This window comes from Oreochromis niloticus, linkage group LG4 (assembly GCF_001858045.2).
Source record: "Oreochromis niloticus isolate F11D_XX linkage group LG4, O_niloticus_UMD_NMBU, whole genome shotgun sequence".
Taxonomy (NCBI): Eukaryota; Metazoa; Chordata; class Actinopteri; order Cichliformes; family Cichlidae; genus Oreochromis; species Oreochromis niloticus.
In genome coordinates, this window is record NC_031969.2 from 2,219,190 (window position 1) to 2,236,147 (window position 16,958).

A 16,958-nucleotide genomic window follows, 5' to 3' on the forward strand; every position below is an offset into this window, starting at 1 on the left:
GTTCAGAGTGATGTGCAGTGTTAGTTTTCCGCCACACATAGCGTTTTGCATTTTGGCCAAAAAGTTCCATTTTGGTCTCATCTGACCAGAGCACCTTCTTCCACATGTTTGCTGTGTCCCCCACATGGCTTGTGGCAAACTGCAAACGGGACTTCTTATGGTTTTCTGTTAACAATGGCTTTCTTCTTGCCACTCTTCCATAAAGGCCAACTTTGTGCAGTGCACGACTAATAGTTGTCCTATGGACAGATTCCCCCACCTGAGCTGTAGATCTCTGCAGCTCGTCCAGAGTCACCATGGGCCTCTTGGCTGCATTTCTGATCAGCGCTCTCCTTGTTCGGCCTGTGAGTTTAGGTGGACGGCCTTGTCTTGGTAGGTTTACAGTTGTGCCATACTCCTTCCATTTCTGAATGATGGCATGAACAGTGCTCCGTGGGATGTTCAAGGCTTGGGAAATCTTTTTGTAGCCTAAGCCTGCTTTAAATTTCTCAATAACTTTATCCCTGACCTGTCTGGTGTGTTCTTTGGACTTTGCAGTTATTTATTTATAAAAAATGTTTGGAATCATGTATGATTTTCGTTCCACTTCTCACGTGTGCACCACTTTGTATTAGTCTTTCACCTGGAATTCAAATAACATTGATTCATGTTTGTGGCTGTATTGTGACAAAATGTGGAAAAGTTCAAGGGGGCCGAATACTTTTGCAAGCCACTGTATATGTGTGTAGCTTGTGGAACTGGCCAGGCAGGAGGCTTCATGATCATTTTTGGCTAGAAGTGAAAAGTCATATTGGTGTCTACTCCGGTCTTCAGTTATTTTGAATCTGCTGAGTATCAACTGCCGTGACCTACTCGTATCATTACTACAGCTGTCTACCGTCCCTCTAAATTTAACACTGACTTATTAAGTCACGTTGCTGTCTTCCTTACAAAGCTATCCTTTCTCTTACCAAACACAATAGTGCTGGGGGGGGGGGGGGGGGTTACAATTCACAAAGACAACATTAATAACACACTTTTTTTGTATCCTGCCTTGAAAGCTTTGGATATCAGCAGCATACTGCTGTTTCCACACATGTGGGACCTGATTTACTGCTCTTGTGTAACCCCTCTTGACTGTTCAGCAGACGAACCACCTAAAACTGATCATTTTTGTCTGTCATTCAGTGTTAAACTCACTCTCCTCTTATTTTCTTCCCTACAATCGAGGACATTGATTTTAATTCTCTTTCCTCTAGCATTGACTCATGAATGTTCGTAACTTATCCACCGTAACTTAACTGGTTTCACTCCACAACACTGGACTGCATGATATTCTTAATTCCTTTGCTCCAATAAAAAAGCAAATCTGTTTTTCTTTGTTTCTGCCCTGTGGGTTACACCTGAACTTGGACTACTGAAAGCCAAAGGTTGCCATCTTGAGAGGCTCTGTAGAAAAAATGGACTCAGTATTTATAAAGAGTGGTATAAGAAATATATACTACATTATAAGGACAAACCAAGTCCAGGTACTCTTCAAGTATAATCTCTTCTAAAGAAGGCAACACCAAGTCACAGTTTTCATTGCTTAACAATATCAGCCACTGGACTCTTTACTATCTCACCTGGTCTCAGTTGGTTTTTTGTAATTCTCTTATGTTTTTCTTTAATGGACAAAAAGATTCATCAGCATCTTGGTCCAAGTTCCTGCACTATTTCTTCTGATCCTCCCTCACCCACTCAGTCTCTCTCTCCTTTCCAGCTCCCCACCTCCTCAGAAATGTCAGACCCCACTGGTAAGTCCAAGCCATCTACTTGTCAGCTGGGCCCTCTTTCTACAGTCCTCATTAAAGTTTGCCTCCCCTTTCTGGTTCCTCTTGACTCTCCCATCATCGACTCCGCTGTCATTACCAGAACTCTCTCTGCATCCTCCAAAACTGCTGCAATAACCCCAATCCTGAAAAACCATGTGCTAATCCTACTAACTTCAGTCATTTCAGTCCTACTTTTAATCTTCCTTTCATTTCCAAACTTCTTGAAAAAATAGTAGCTACTCGACGTCATTTCCATTTATCTCATAACAGTTTGTGCAAACGTTTTCACTCAGGTTTTCTCTTGTTTCATTGTACAGAGAAATTACCAATGACCTTCTCATGACCTTTGAATTGGGTTTGCTTAGTGTTCTCATCCTCCTTGACCTCAGTGCTGCCTTTGGAACAATCAGTCATACCACTTTTCTCAACAGATTATCTTTCATTGGTATCACTCACACTCCACTTGACTGGTTTAAGTCTTACCTTTCAGACTGTACTTGGTTCATTTAGCTCAAATTGATGACATCCCAGCCTTCCTCAGTCACTTCAGGTGTGCCCCAGGGTTTTGTCCTGGTGCCGCTCCTTTTTAACATCATCATAATCATCTGCCCCTTGGCATTATCTTCCGAGACACAATATCAAGCAATACACACTTCTCCAAAAGTTCTCTGTGTATGTGGGTTAAAATGATAATGTATTATTATACAAAATAAATAGTGTATAGGAAAGGACTTATATTTCCCAAGTGGCTTCCTGCAGTTAGACATATATTTTGCTATAAAATAACACAGCTGCTTCTTCAGATATCAGTTGGGCTGGTTCAGTGTCAGGGATGTGGGCATGGGGAGATGGGAGTGGGTCAGCTAAGCCTGTCAGAGATTTCATCTGTTTGGCCCGGGAGCAGGTCAGCAGATGCAGGAAAAAGTGACTTAGCGCACATACAAACGGTCCGTCTGCACCAATTACATGTTGGCTAAAATAACACAAACACATTGCTTGCCTGGATTGCTGCAGTTCCCTGTTCTCCCTCTTCTTTGGTCTTAGTCACACATTCCTCCCTATGATTCAGCTGGTCCTGGATTTAGCTACCCATATTACCACTAGAACCTCCTCTGTTCACCACATCACTCTTGTTTTGCAACAGCTTTACTGGCCCCCAATAAAATTCTGTATCAACTTCAAAATTCTCCTACTGACATTGAAGGCCATCTTCAGCCTCACCTCTCCAAATTTGTCTGAGCTTCTCCATTTCCTTCTTCTACCAGCATCATTTTGTATAAATCATATGTGTCACTGAAGTGATACATGTCCGAAAAACCTCAGCCTTTCGAGGAGGAGAAGAGAGGCTCTATTCTGAGATCTCCTCACACCATCTCTAGGAGGAGAGTCCAGCCAGCCCTCAGAGGAAGCTCATTTCTCATTCTTTCAGTCACTACTTAACCTTCCTTACCCCAGTGGACTGGTGCAGCACTGCATGACTGCAGAAGCAGCACCAAACTGTCTGTCACTCCCTCCTTCCCCTCGCTCCACATTCCTGAACTTGGCTATGCCTAGAAATTCTTTCCAGAAAAATTATGAACTGAATCAGTGACAAAGTATAAGTGCAGAGTCCAACACCCACCGGAAATGGCTCCAACGTATTGCCAGCAATAGGGAGCAAGCTCTCACTGCAGTTGTGCAGAGACTGAAGGCCCGTTGCACTGGTCCAAGTACCCTATACTGCAGCAGCTCCAGTGTCTACCATCTGGCACCAACTGCCTTGTGGCCATAGCTCCATAAAACTGTCAACTGCTAACTTTCTGCAGCATCAGTCACAGAACTCCAAAAGTGCATTTAGAGCTTCACAGAATGTGTTTCCATGGTCGAGCCGCTGCATCCAAGCCTTACATTACCATGTTCAATGCAAAGTATCATATGTAGTGGTGTAAAGCACAACACCACAGTACTCTAGAGCAGCGGAGACATGCTCTCTGGAGGGATGAATCACGCTTCTGTGTCTGGTAATCCACAGGACAGGTCAGTTTTTAGTGGAGAACAGCACTTGTCTAACTGCACTGTGACAAGTGTAAAGTTTGGTGGTGGGGGGATTATGGTGTGGGGTTGTTTTTTACGAGCTGGGCTCAGCCACTTAAACCCTTTTTCCATTATACCTACTCAGACTGGCTCGATGCAACTCTGCTTTTTGTCAGACTCGGGGACCATGCAGTCTTTTGACGTCACATTTTCGGATTGCCTTGGATTGCTTGGAACCCAGCAGAGTAGGTACTAAAAAAGTACCTGGTAACATGTGCTATGACCTAGTGGAAAACCCTAAAAACATCAAGCTGACCTGAGTGGGTACTAATGAGAAAGGGCTACAAATCTTGCAGGAGCAGGCGGTTTTAAGGTTGCTGTGGGCAGAAGCAGGTGGCTAAAAATAGACAGTGGGTCCCAAGAATGCTAGGAGGATGGAGAGTGCAACTGATGGTAGTAACAAAATTAAGGCTGGAGTGAAAGAGTGGAAAATCAATTATTTGGAAAAGTTTTAACATCATTAAGAACCAAGAAGGTAAAGAGCTGCACTTGTGAGAAGTGTGGCAAAGTTCTTGTATTTCCTAGTATTTGATAGTTTCACATTGCTCCTGTTCAGTGACATCTACGTGTGTGTTTTAGAGAATCCATCACCTGCCAGGATGAAAGCTTTCAAAGTACAGACAGCTGCATGTATTTTTGATCTGGATGGAAAAACAATGAGTTAATAATAATAAGTTTAAATGAGCCGCCGCTGGCAGCCAGATTGAAAAAAATAGTCCTGCACAGGATCCTAGTGCAGAATGGTCCAGCTAATGCCCCCAACCTCCTTCAGCATACTGTTGAAGTTCTGCCAAAGATCTTGCAGACTGAGGCCTCTGTCAGACATTTCCAGACCCACACTATATGTTTGGGCAAGTCAGGCCTGGCCAACATCCTTCCTTTCAACAAAACCAAATAATTCCTCCCATTTATGTAGTGGAAATGTCTAAGAAAACTGCCAAAGATAACACTGGGAGGTATAAAATAACATCAAAGCTGTTGTGGACCCCTGCACAGCACTGTTCATTTTTCTTTATTTCCAGACTGTCGCTGTGGCAGCTTTCCAGCTGCCCTCCTCGTTCTTTATGCTACACACAGATCTCTCTTCTGGTTCTGGCGACTCAAATGGAGACATTATCAGATGATGGAGGTCAGCTGTATGAGTCGGCCTCCCCTGACACACACCCTGAACCCACTGCTCCACCCTTTCCCTGCAGCCGCGCAGCAGACCACACCCTGCCACAGCTATTAACCAGTAACTTTGCATATCTTGTTATGATGTGCAAGGTAACCTTTAAAAATCTAAAGAAACTTAACAAAAGAATGAATAACCTGGTTCTTAGAAAGCACTTTTCTACTCAAGCACCTGGTCTAACTCTTGAGTTACAGCAACCCAAGATGTGACATGTCTAGAAACTTTTCACAGGAAGTAAACAGTATCTGAGAGTCGTGTTTTTAGAAACGGGAAACACAGATGGAACTGAAGGGACAGTACCATTTACCGAAACCTCAGCAGAAATGGTCTTAGTGGAAAAGGGTCTACCACGAAGCCATTCTTAAGGAAGGCAAACAGGGATAAAATGCTTTGGGATGCCAAATGACACAAAAACTGGACTGAAAATCAGTGGCACCAGGTCTTACAGAGAAATGTATCCAAATTTGAAATGTTTGCTTCAAATCATCATCAACATGTACAAATGAGATCATGAGAAACCTACAACAATCAGTGTCTAGAGCAACACATGGTGAAGCCTCTGGCATGTTTTGGCCAATTCAATTAGTGGTGTTGGGAATCTTGCTGACTGACTGACTACAGTCAGATTTTGATCAGTGCAATAAAAAGAATGAACGTGTCTGGAAGAATTGAGCAAAAGGTGATTACCTTATATTGACTATTAAGCTTGTTAGAATTGGACAAAGTGTTTATGATATATTTCATTGTATGTTTACATTTTTCATTAAATCATTGCACCTCTTATTGTGCAATGATTATAGCAGGAGTAGGCAACCTTTCTGATGGCGAGTGCCATTTAAAATTTCCTCAGAAGTCAGTGTGCCATATGATTGCATTAGCAATAAATTTAATAACGCTCTATATTAACAGTTACACACTATATAGAACCACTTTACAGAATTACATTTGTTCGCAGATGTTGGCAGCTATCAGCGAATAGTTATCCACTATTTGAAAACAAAAAAAGACTCTTTTTATCCATAACAGCAAATGAACTGTACAACAGAAAATACAAATGCTATTTATGGTCTCCTCACAACAATAAGAAAAATAAATTGGGCCAATATGGTATGTTTGTTAATACAGGGATACACATGTTAATGTGATCTCTGGTCTCCCACTCAGAGACACAGGTCTCCGAGTGTCCAGCATTCAGACGGCTACCTGAGGACACTCATGTGAGAGAAAATCTGCTCACACAGATATGTAGAGCCAAATACTGTCAATAAGGCCTCTGCAATGTTCTGAAGACAGTTAAACTTGTCAGGTAGTGATGTCCAGCAGGTGAAAATGCAGCTCCATGAACACGCACAGCTGTGGATTCCAGCTGCTTCGATGTCGCATTAACTGGCATTAACTCAGCCATTTAATGCCAGACAAATCCAGCTGCTCATTAAAGATTTCTGGTTTGATCAGAAAATAAAACATTGGTCCATACACCTGAAAGTCCCAAAAATGCATTGTGTCTCGAGTCTATGGATGCATTTTGACTAAAGACCGGCCCCCCAGATATTAAAGCCATAAAGCCTTTGAATGAAAACAAACGCTGTTGTGACAGTGATGTACTCTGTCTTGTTGGTAAATGTATGATTTCTATTCATTTTACGTCAGATAAAAACTTTGGTTGTAAGCTTCAGATAATTATTTAATAACAGCCAGACATTTTAAATGAGAATAAGAAAGTATTTCTTTGTGCCCCCCTTTCCCTGTTAACACCCCTACCTGGCCCCCTGGCATAACTTTGCTAGACCCGCCCCTGCACAGTTACCAGCTGTCAGCTACATAGAAAAGGATCCTGGTGTTATTTGTCTCTCAGAAACAGTTCATAACTTCCCTTCAACTCATCCATGTCACCTAAAAGGTAAACCTGTTTCTCCATCACCTGTTCAGCTCTGATGATTCAGTAAGGACATCTCCTGGTTTCATCTTCATGTTTCCCTCTCACCAGATATACAAACCGATATCATGACCAGCAGCTTTACAGCTGTGGCTCCAGCAAACATCAGCTGATACTAGAAATTAATATTAAATAAATTCTAACAACAGCTGATCAAGCTTAAACGTGCTGCTGTTTCCTCTTTCTGGCGCAAAGTGAGCGATAAACAAACAAGAGAGAAAAGCTGATCAGCTGATCACTGATCAGTTTCACGATTGAAGTAGCAACAGGAGAGAGAGGGGAGAGAATGAGAGAAGAAGAAGATGCAGCTGTGCAGCAAAGACACAATAACTCCAGCTGTGTGTCTTTTTCCATCCTGGCTGAAGTCCGGGACAAACTGTGTTCCTTCTCAGCTCAACAAAGATGAAACGCGTAATAATTTCTCTGAATGCAGGACGATTCCGTTTGTACCGGAGGGTTGGCAACTCTACTAACTAACCTTATGAATAAAATAAAGTTCACTATCAATAAAATCATAGCACCCGCCCAGCAGTATATAAACTCCGTCATGCTAGCTAGCACGCAGTACGAGTTATTGTAACTGACTGTAAAAAGTCAGCACAACGAAAATAAACTCCACCTAAACTTGGTTTATATCTGACCCAGATAGACTGCAGGTCATAACTTCTTACCTGAAGTTCAGTTCACCTGACACTCGGACCAGTGCTGCCTCGGGTCTCTGCTCCTCCTGCCTCCCCTTTCCCTCATCCACCTGCTGGCCTCCACCACTTGTTAATTTTACTGAATCTGTGGAAGCTACGCCATAGCCACCACCAAACAACTGAGTTATTTTTACAGACCGACCAGCGTCTGGCCAATCCACCACCAAAAAAAAAATAAAATCATCGGGCCACCGAGCAAATGTCCGGTATGCCCGATGTCCAGTCCAGCTATGGTCGTGCGTGCCATCAGTTAACCCTTCGCGTGCCAACGGTGGCACGCGTGCCTAGGGTTGCCGACCCCTGGATTATAGGGAGGGGGAAAATAGGGATGGCTCAAGACATTCGCACAATATTATACTTTATTGGTCACCATCCTGCAGAGAAGGAGAAAGCCTAGGCCCCCGTGCCTGTTGATGTACGCTGGTGTGATCGTGCGGTCTGTCCTGAAAATCACATTGTAGCCTCTCAGCCTTGGCAGGAATTGCTGGAGTACAAGGAGGACAGCTCACAGCTCCAACACATTTATGTGCTGGGTTGCCCAGTGGCTGGTCCAATGGCTGTTCATGCGCAGACCATGAGCCAAGAGCATCACTGCATGACTTCGGCACTGTTCTTTTGACACAGCACAGATCAGACAGTTGTCGAGATAATTGTGGATACCACCCATGGGTTCGAACAGCTGACTGAGCCACCCCGTGACTCAGACAGGAGAGGAGCCTGGCTCCAGGAAAGATCAGGGAGGGGGATGACTGGAGGACGTCCAAGCTTTAGCTGCACGTCCTCCTCCTCTACCTTGTTGGCAGTTGCTATGCCTACAAAAGGTGAGACCTGAGGTCCCCGGGGCCCCATGCTGGAACCTTAGGTGCTGACTGAGGCGTGGAGCCCTGGACCTCCTAGCGCTCCCAGAGCACCTGGACACCTTAGAGAACCTCTTACAGTCAGGGGCCACCTGTGCAGAAGAACCAAATTGCTGGCTCATCAGGTCCTTAAAGTCAGGCAGCAGCAACACCTACATCTGAGAAGGCTGCGGCTGTCCAACGTCTTAAACCTGGATGCAGGCACTACAGGGTTTTCAGAGAGAGCAATATCCAGAGCACCGGATGCCTTGCCAATCACATCCGAAAAGTGACTCTGGCCCAACTCTGTTCCTGGGGAGCTAGCCAATGGCTGTCCACAAGACAAGTCCTTATACCCAGAGATGACAGTCTCCACATCAAGGTCTTCTTCCTAACAGCTGTCCTCTACTGGCTCCCACCTAGGGCTGGGGTGAGTGACTGAGGGCCCACTCACTCACTGGCCTAATGATGTCAGCCACAACAAGGTCCCACTGGACATGTAAACCTTCAAGACCATGGGAATTATGCCAGAAGGGATCACAGTGAACTAGTCACTACAGAGAAACGGACAGGGCAACAGCAACCCTGGGAAGCTGCCAAAAGACATGCTCCCACCACAAAGCTAATGGACTAACGGTACCACACAGACACTGCAGTCAACAGTGAAGTGGAGATCAAACAATCAGTGTATCTGCACAGCTGTTTTATCGTTTATAGCTGTGGAGAGTGTCTTAAGGTAATATCCACACGCCCTGACAAAGCGGGATCATTCCCCATACAAATGGGATATGTAACGGAGTGGTGAGATAGTCTGGATGTGATACTGGTTGCAGTAGATGGCTACCCCTCGTTGAGCCCATTTCTGCGGATGTTTCTTCCTGTTAAAATTGAGTTTTTCATTCCCACTGTCTCCAGCGCTTGCTCATAGTCAGTTGAAATTAACTGAATATGATAGGATTTGGCTATCTGGAACACGATTGTCCAAATACCAAGTGCAAATGGAGCTTAAAGGATTAGTTACTGGATGCTTTTTTTTCTTATTTTTCTCATGCAACATGTCAAAGAATTACAAATGTATCAAGTAAGCAGGTGGTGTATGACAAAGATGCTATAGGTGGGAGAAATGGATCCATGGATCCATCCCTCCATTGTAGGGGCAGCAGCCTAAGCAGAAATGCCCAAAATTCCCGATCCCCACACACCAAGGCATTCTCAAAACACCAAAGACATAATATCTCCAACATGTGCAGGATCTACCCAGGGCCTCCTACAGTGTGACAACAACATAGCTGCTTGGATCTTATAAGACTCATTAGATTAACCTGAATAACAAATAGGGTCTGGCTAATACAGGGAGTGCATAATTATTAGGCAACCTCCTTTCCTTTGGCAAAATGGGTCAAAAGAAGGACTTGACAGGCTCAGAAAAGTCAAAAATAGTGAGATATCTTGCAGAGGGATGCAGCAGTCTTAAAATTGCAAAGCTTCTGAAGCGTGATCATCGAACAATCAAGCGTTTCATTCAAAATAGTCAACAGGGTCGCAAGAAGCGTGTGGAAAAACCAAGGCGCAAAATAACTGCCCATGAACTGAGAAAAGTCAAGCGTGCAGCTGCCAAGATGCCACTTGCCACCAGTTTGGCCATATTTCAGAGCTGCAACATCACTGGAGTGCCCAAAAGCACAAGGTGTGCTATACTCAGAGACATGGCCAAGGTAAGAAAGGCTGAAAGACGACCACCACTGAACAAGACACACAAGCTGAAACGTCAAGACTGGGCCAAGAAATATCTCAAGACTGATTTTTCTAAGGTTTTATGGACTGATGAAATGAGAGTGAGTCTTGATGGGCCAGATGGATGGGCCCGTGGCTGGATTGGTAAAGGGCAGAGAGCTCCAGTCCGACTCAGACGCCAGCAAGGTGGAGGTGGAGTACTGGTTTGGGCTGGTATCATCAAAGATGAGCTTGTGGGGCCTTTTCGGGTTGAGGATGGAGTCAAGCTCAACTCCCAGTCCTACTGCCAGTTTCTGGAAGACACCTTCTTCAAGCAGTGGTACAGGAAGAAGTCTGCATCCTTCAAGAAAAACATGATTTTCATGCAGGACAATGCTCCATCACACGCGTCCAAGTACTCCACAGCGTGGCTGGCAAGAAAGGGTATAAAAGAAGAAAAACTAATGACATGGCCTCCTTGTTCACCTGATCTGAACCCCATTGAGAACCTGTGGTCCATCATCAAATGTGAGATTTACAAGGAGGGAAAACAGTACACCTCTCTGAACAGTGTCTGGGAGGCTGTGGTTGCTGCTGCACGCAATGTTGATGGTGAACAGATCAAAACACTGACAGAATCCATGGATGGCAGGCTTTTGAGTGTCCTTGCAAAGAAAGGTGGCTATATTGGTCGCTGATTTGTTTTTGTTTTGTTTTTGAATGTCAGAAATGTATATTTGTGAATGTGGAGATGTTATATTGGTTTCACTGGTAAAAATAAATAATTGAAATGGGTATATATTTGTTTTTTGTAAGTTGCCTAATAATTATGCACAGTAATAGTCACCTGCACACACAGATATCCCCCTAAAATAGCTAAAACTAAAAACAAACTAAAAACTACTTCCAAAAACATTCAGCTTTGATATTAATGAGTTTTTTGGGTTCATTGAGAACATGGTTGTTGTTCAATAATTAAATTATTCCTCAAAAATACAACTTGCCTAATAATTCTGCACTCCCTGTAGACTGTATAGCTGTGGTCATATATCACCATATAGATTAATGCATTATTTCTCCTTCTACAGATCTCTAGAATCCAGAGGCTAACTAGCCCAACATTTTCATCTAATTTATCATCCAGACGTCCCGATTCTTCTGTTCCAGCAGGAAGAAAGACCATGGATGGAAGCAAAGAAGTAGTCAACCAACAGCTGTTACCTGAGCTGAAGCATTGAAAGCTGCAGTTTAAGATCCTCTTGCCACTTTCTTAGACGAGTGAAAAAGTGCTGAGCTAGCTTGTAGTCAGAACGTGCCTGTAAATTTCTTTTCCCACAGTGATGTCTTCCTGAGCATCCTGTTACATAAGGCCAAAATATTCTCTCTAGTGTGTAGCTTAATCAGAATCTAAACTGCACATCCTCAAGTGTTTTATAGTACACTGCATTTCTGATTAGAGTCCACATTCTGCAGGAGACCTCAGCAGCAGAAGAAAACATTTCCCAAGATAGACCCAGATAGAAGGCTAAGTGTTGGCATTTGTGAATGGCTTGTTCAATTTTGTGAAACTGTTGACATTTTTTTGTATTTTATTCTTTGTCTATATATTTATTTGCAAATTCCCCATGAATTAAAGTCAGTGTAAAATTCATATTCCTATATTAGTAGTCTTTTATACTACATAGTGCTCACACTTACAATCCTCCCATAACACAAGTTTGCAGTCTAACATAATTACATAAACTCGACCCAGTTTCTTGGAATGCTGATAGACCTGACCATTTTTTCCCAGTGCTTTTTTCCATCCCTGCTAACCTCATTTCTTCAGGCCTTACACCTGCCCTTACTACTCCTAATGATTTCATGGTACAGTAATTCCTGGCAACTCAAGGATGGGAAAGCCATGCTGAAGCCAGTTTATATTTTGGACAGGACATGGAACATTTATTCAGAATGAAACAGTATAGGGGGGTAACTGGACTGGTATTTAAGAAGTGTTTTTCTACTCAGTTTGAGCACTCAAAGTACATTCTGCTGTAAGGCTCATTCACCCAATCACACGCACATTCATACAGTTTAGTTTTTTTTCCCGCCTGTCCCGTTTGGTTCTTTTGCCATCAGAATTATTGTCTAAAGGCAAAGAAAGGCAAACAAGCAAAAAAAGAGAGCAACATAATAACCAACATCACGATAATCTATGGGAATATAACAGTAAATACTAAATATTAAACATTATTGTGCAGCACGTAAGATCGACAGCGCACAGTGTGCTTTGAGGTAGGAGCCAAAAAGGGTGTAGTTTGTGTGTGTGAGCACCCGTGTGTACACCTGTGAGCATGAACGCGCTTGTATTCAAAAGGTTCCTTCATGTAATGATCTGCTAGAGGGTGTGGGGGGGCCACAGCCCCGTCCTCCAGGGCATGAAGCAGGTATGGAGGAGATCAAAACTCCAGACATCCAGAGGCCCTCAGAACACAAGAGACCAAGGAAGACCAACAGAGGGGCAGCTGCGCCACTATCCCAGAAAGAGCTGAGGAGAGTCCCAGATGAGGGGTCACTCAGCAGCTGCGGAGCAGAAGCCAGGGGGGGTTGCAGTGACGTGCCCGTGAGCCCCGCCGGCAGCCAGCTGTGCCAGAGTGACTGAGCCCCAGGCCGAGAGGCCGAGGGCACCCCACCCCCGAAGTGGCCCGAGCGAGCCCCAGGCTCCAGGCCCCGATAAGCAGCCACCAAGGAGTGAGCCGGTGTGTACCTGGGCGCCCACCCCCGGACACAAAGAACCACCAACGCACCGATGTCTGAGGGCGTCTGCCACTGGCAGTGGGAGTGGTGGGGGAGATAGGCCTCCATACCTTGGAGGGCCTGAGATGTCCCCAGAGAGGTGGCGTCTGATACCCAACCTGACATATAGACACAGACATACAGGCACACACAGATACAAACATCCATTCCCACCCTCATGCTCTCATATGCAATTACTCAGCACTCAACCAACGTAGAGACAGACATAAATAGACACTGTACACACAATCACACTCCCCAAGCGTACTCTAAGCCCCAGGTCTAGGTACCCTTGCCCCTGGAGGGGGAAACTGCACCCAGACCCAGGTGGTGTTGCCCTTTTCCCTGGGGTGGAGAGAAGCAGACCGCCCCGACTCGGCAGCAGCAGGGAGGCCCCACATTCCAGACCCCAATCGGACGGCCAACTCCTCCTCCCAGCCCCCCTACTCCAACAGGCCGCAGAGAATGGGGGTGTGTGAAGACTCCAAACCTCCCTCCACCCGCTCATATGTAGTGTTGATTCATGTGTGTTCTAAGGTGCATTTAAAACCCAGGAGGGCATGGAGCTACCTGCCAGAGAGCAGCAGGTAAGCGCATAGCCCCTCCTGATAGCCCTCAATGTCTACATGTATTTAAAATTGAGAGGTGGGCAACGACACCAGGGGTGAGGTGTACACCCTGATGGTCTTTTGGATTCCGTGTGGCGTGCCCACCCCCAAGATCCTATATGTATGTGTTATGAGAGTGTGAGTAATGTGAATGTCTAAGTTGTGGGATAAAATTGAGGCACAGGCAGCCAGAAGGGGACAGAGGGGGGGGATGCCTCCCCTGCACCCTGGTGACACACCTTTACCCCAAGGCCCTGCATGTGTGGGTGATTGTGGTGGAGCAGGAAGAGGGAGGCAGCTGGAGATGGGGAGGGAAGGAAGGGAGGGGCAAGTGACCCCTCTCTGGGGCCAGCTCCCCCGCTGACCCCAGTAGGCACCCCCATACTCTGCAACCCACCAGGGCAAGGGGGCCCAGGCCCATCCAGACCGGGGCCCAGTTCAGCAGTGCCCGGGACAGCCCACCCGACCCCACCACAGGAAAAACTGCACCCACCCCGTCTTCCACTCATCTTCCAGACTACACAAGACAATAGACACCCAGGCTGAGTTCTTCCTCCACCTCTCCTATATCTCCCCCACCTGCAGAGTGAGTTCCTGGAGAGAGGAGACTTCCTGCAAGATGTAACAGCCTACCCCACCAGTTGAAGAGCCCCTCAGGTGGCTCGATGCACCCCGCGCCAGGGCTGAGCCCCCATACACCCACCCGCCCACAACCCCGGCGACACACCAACCAGGACCCAAGCCCCCAAGGCCCAGCCAGGGCCCCAGTCCGGAGACGGAGCACCCCCAGAACCCCATGCCTGCCCCGGACCCACCCAGGGGCAGCCAGGCTACCAGGTCAGTAACCCACGTCGGTCAGCACAGACCCTCCCCGAGCCCCGCTGCATGCAGCCACTAGGAAACCATCACCTAAGAGGCACTAGAGCCCTTAATAGACCATGACCGCAACCCCGGGTTGAGCCATCCAAGGAAGATGCTCCTGGGGAATCCCCCGACGCCCCAAGCCTGTCCCTACCCTATTCATATTTTTTTTTATTTGTTTATCGAGAGATTATAGAAACTTATATACATTGTATTGTATGCGTCTTACATGACATATTTTCTCAAACATTTCTTTCCCAATCATTTTAACTTTAACTTGTTAAACAAAAGAGAAATTAAAATACAAAAAAACATCATACCAACAGAAGAACAGAAAATTGAAGAAACAACATTAAAATAAATAAATAAATAAATAAAAAAGAAAAAGAAAAGAAAAGAATAAAAGGGGAGGGGGGGTGCTTAAATCCTATGCCTACCTTAAAAAAAAAAAAAAAAAAAAAAAGGAGTAAATTCCAAATTCTTTTCAATATAGTTGCAGGATGGGTAAATTGCATTGTACTAAGGAACAGATTTGAGATATTCCACAAAGGGTGTCCACTTGTGGATAAATTTTGCAGAACTACCTTTCACTGTGAGTGAAATCTTCTCCACCCTCAAGAATGTCCGGACAGTATTAAGCCATTGCAATGCAGATGGAGGCGTGGGAGATTTCCAAAGAAGTAAAATACACCGTCTAGCAAGAAGGGAGCAAAAGGCCAAGATCTCATTTTGCTGGGGAGTTATATTAAGAGGGGTCTTTGGAACTCCAAAAATGGCTATTAGAGGGTCTTCTCGGATCTGAATTCCAAAACCCCCGAAAGTACAGAAAAGAAATCACTCCAAAATTTGTTCAAACTCGGACAGAAAAAAAACATATGGCTTAGATTGCAAGGGGAGGTGTGACATCTGTCACATTGGTCTATAATTGAAGGAAAAATTTTAGATATACGGGATTTTGAGAAATGGACTCTGTTTATCACTTTAAACTGTATAAGCTGTAGCCTAGCACATGGTGTACTTGAACGCATGATGAGATTCACCTTATCCCACCATGATTCAAACAGTTCAACACCTAATTCACGCTCCCAGGCGATTCTGATTTTACCTGATAAGTCAGATTCGGTCGCCATAAGCATACAATATATATTTGATAGAGGTGATTTTTGATTAGGCCTAACAAGCAGAAGGTCAACCCATGGAGGATCAGCAGGGAGAATTGGGAAATTTGGAAACAGTGATGAGACACAGTGTCTAATTTGCAAATAGAGAAACAAGTGAGTGGGAGGTAGGTTAAATTTTGAGGATAGCTCTGAGAAACTAAGAAAGACATCACCTTTGTAAAGGGCACTCATGGTCTTTATGCCTCTTTCGTGCCACGTCAAATAGGCGGTGTTGGTAGTGGCAGGGGAAAATAGATGATTCCTTAACAATGGTAATCTGGTAGAGGGGGATATGAATTTAAAATGCGACCTGAACTGAAACCATATCTTAAGTGTAGAGAGCACTATGGGATTTGAAGCAACAGAAGATGTTTTAACAGGAAGTGATGAATAGATAAGCGAGGCGGGTGAAAAATATGGAGAAATTGATTGAATTTCAAGTTTACACCAAATCAGGTTAGGCGAATTTAGCCAGTAGGTCAGCTTATGAATATGCGAAGACCAATAGTACATTAAAAAATTTGGTAGGGAAAGACCCCCATTAGAGGTAAACTGTTGTAATAAAGAGAGCCTAAGTCTAGGGGCCCTTCCATTCCACAAAAAAGAAGAAACCATCTGGTCCAGGGACTTAAAAAACTGTTTGGGCAAAAATAGGGGGATACACTGACATAGAAAGAGAAATCTGGGTAGCACATTCATTTTGATAATATTAATCCTGCCAATTAGTGGCAGTGGGAGGGAATTCCACCTCTGGAAATCTAATGCAAATTGTGAGACCAGGGGGGCAAAATTCTCAGAAAACAGTAAAGGCAAAGTTCGTGTAATATTAATTCCCAAGTACCTAAACCCCAAGGGGCTGAGCTTAAAAGGAATGTCAGACTGCTCAAGTGTTAACGCTAAAGAGTTCACAGGGTAACATTCGCTCTTGAGCAAATTAATTTTATAGCCAGAAAAAGAGCTGAATTTTTCCAAGACAGATAAAATTGGAGGAAGACTACATATGGGGTCAGCTACATACAAAAGAAGATCATCTGCGTACAGGGATACCTTAAGTTCAACACCTGCACGGATAATTCCATGAAAGGAAGAGAGGGATTTCAGAGCAACAGAAAGAGGTTCTACGGCTAAAGCAAAGAGAAGGGGAGAAAGAGGACACCCCTGTCGAGTGCCACGGCATAGTGGAAAATAATCAGATCGAACTGAGTTGGTGATGACACAAGCCTGAGGGGATGTATAAAGAAGTTTGATCCAAGACACAAACCTTTCTCCAAACCCAAACCTAGTCAGTACAGCAAAAAGATAATCCCATTCAACCCGATCAAAGG

The 16,958-nt window shown here is 44.7% G+C and overlaps 1 protein-coding gene across 5 annotated transcripts in view; it reads left to right on the plus strand.

Moving 5' to 3' along the window:
* Positions 1 to 11,879, plus strand: part of lin7b (lin-7 homolog B (C. elegans)) — a 31,491-nt gene extending 19,612 nt beyond the window's left edge. For 4 of the 5 annotated variants that reach the window (XM_019358364.1, XM_005461609.2, XM_019358362.1 and 1 more), the window contains one exon: positions 11,315 to 11,879. In XM_019358364.1, the coding sequence (XP_019213909.1) occupies position 11,315 (1 nt within the window). In that variant the 3' untranslated portion in view covers positions 11,316 to 11,879. The remainder of the gene's footprint in view (positions 1 to 11,314) is intronic. The other variant, XM_003456867.4, reaches the window with a different exon arrangement.
* Positions 11,880 to 16,958: the final 5,079 nt, after the last annotated feature.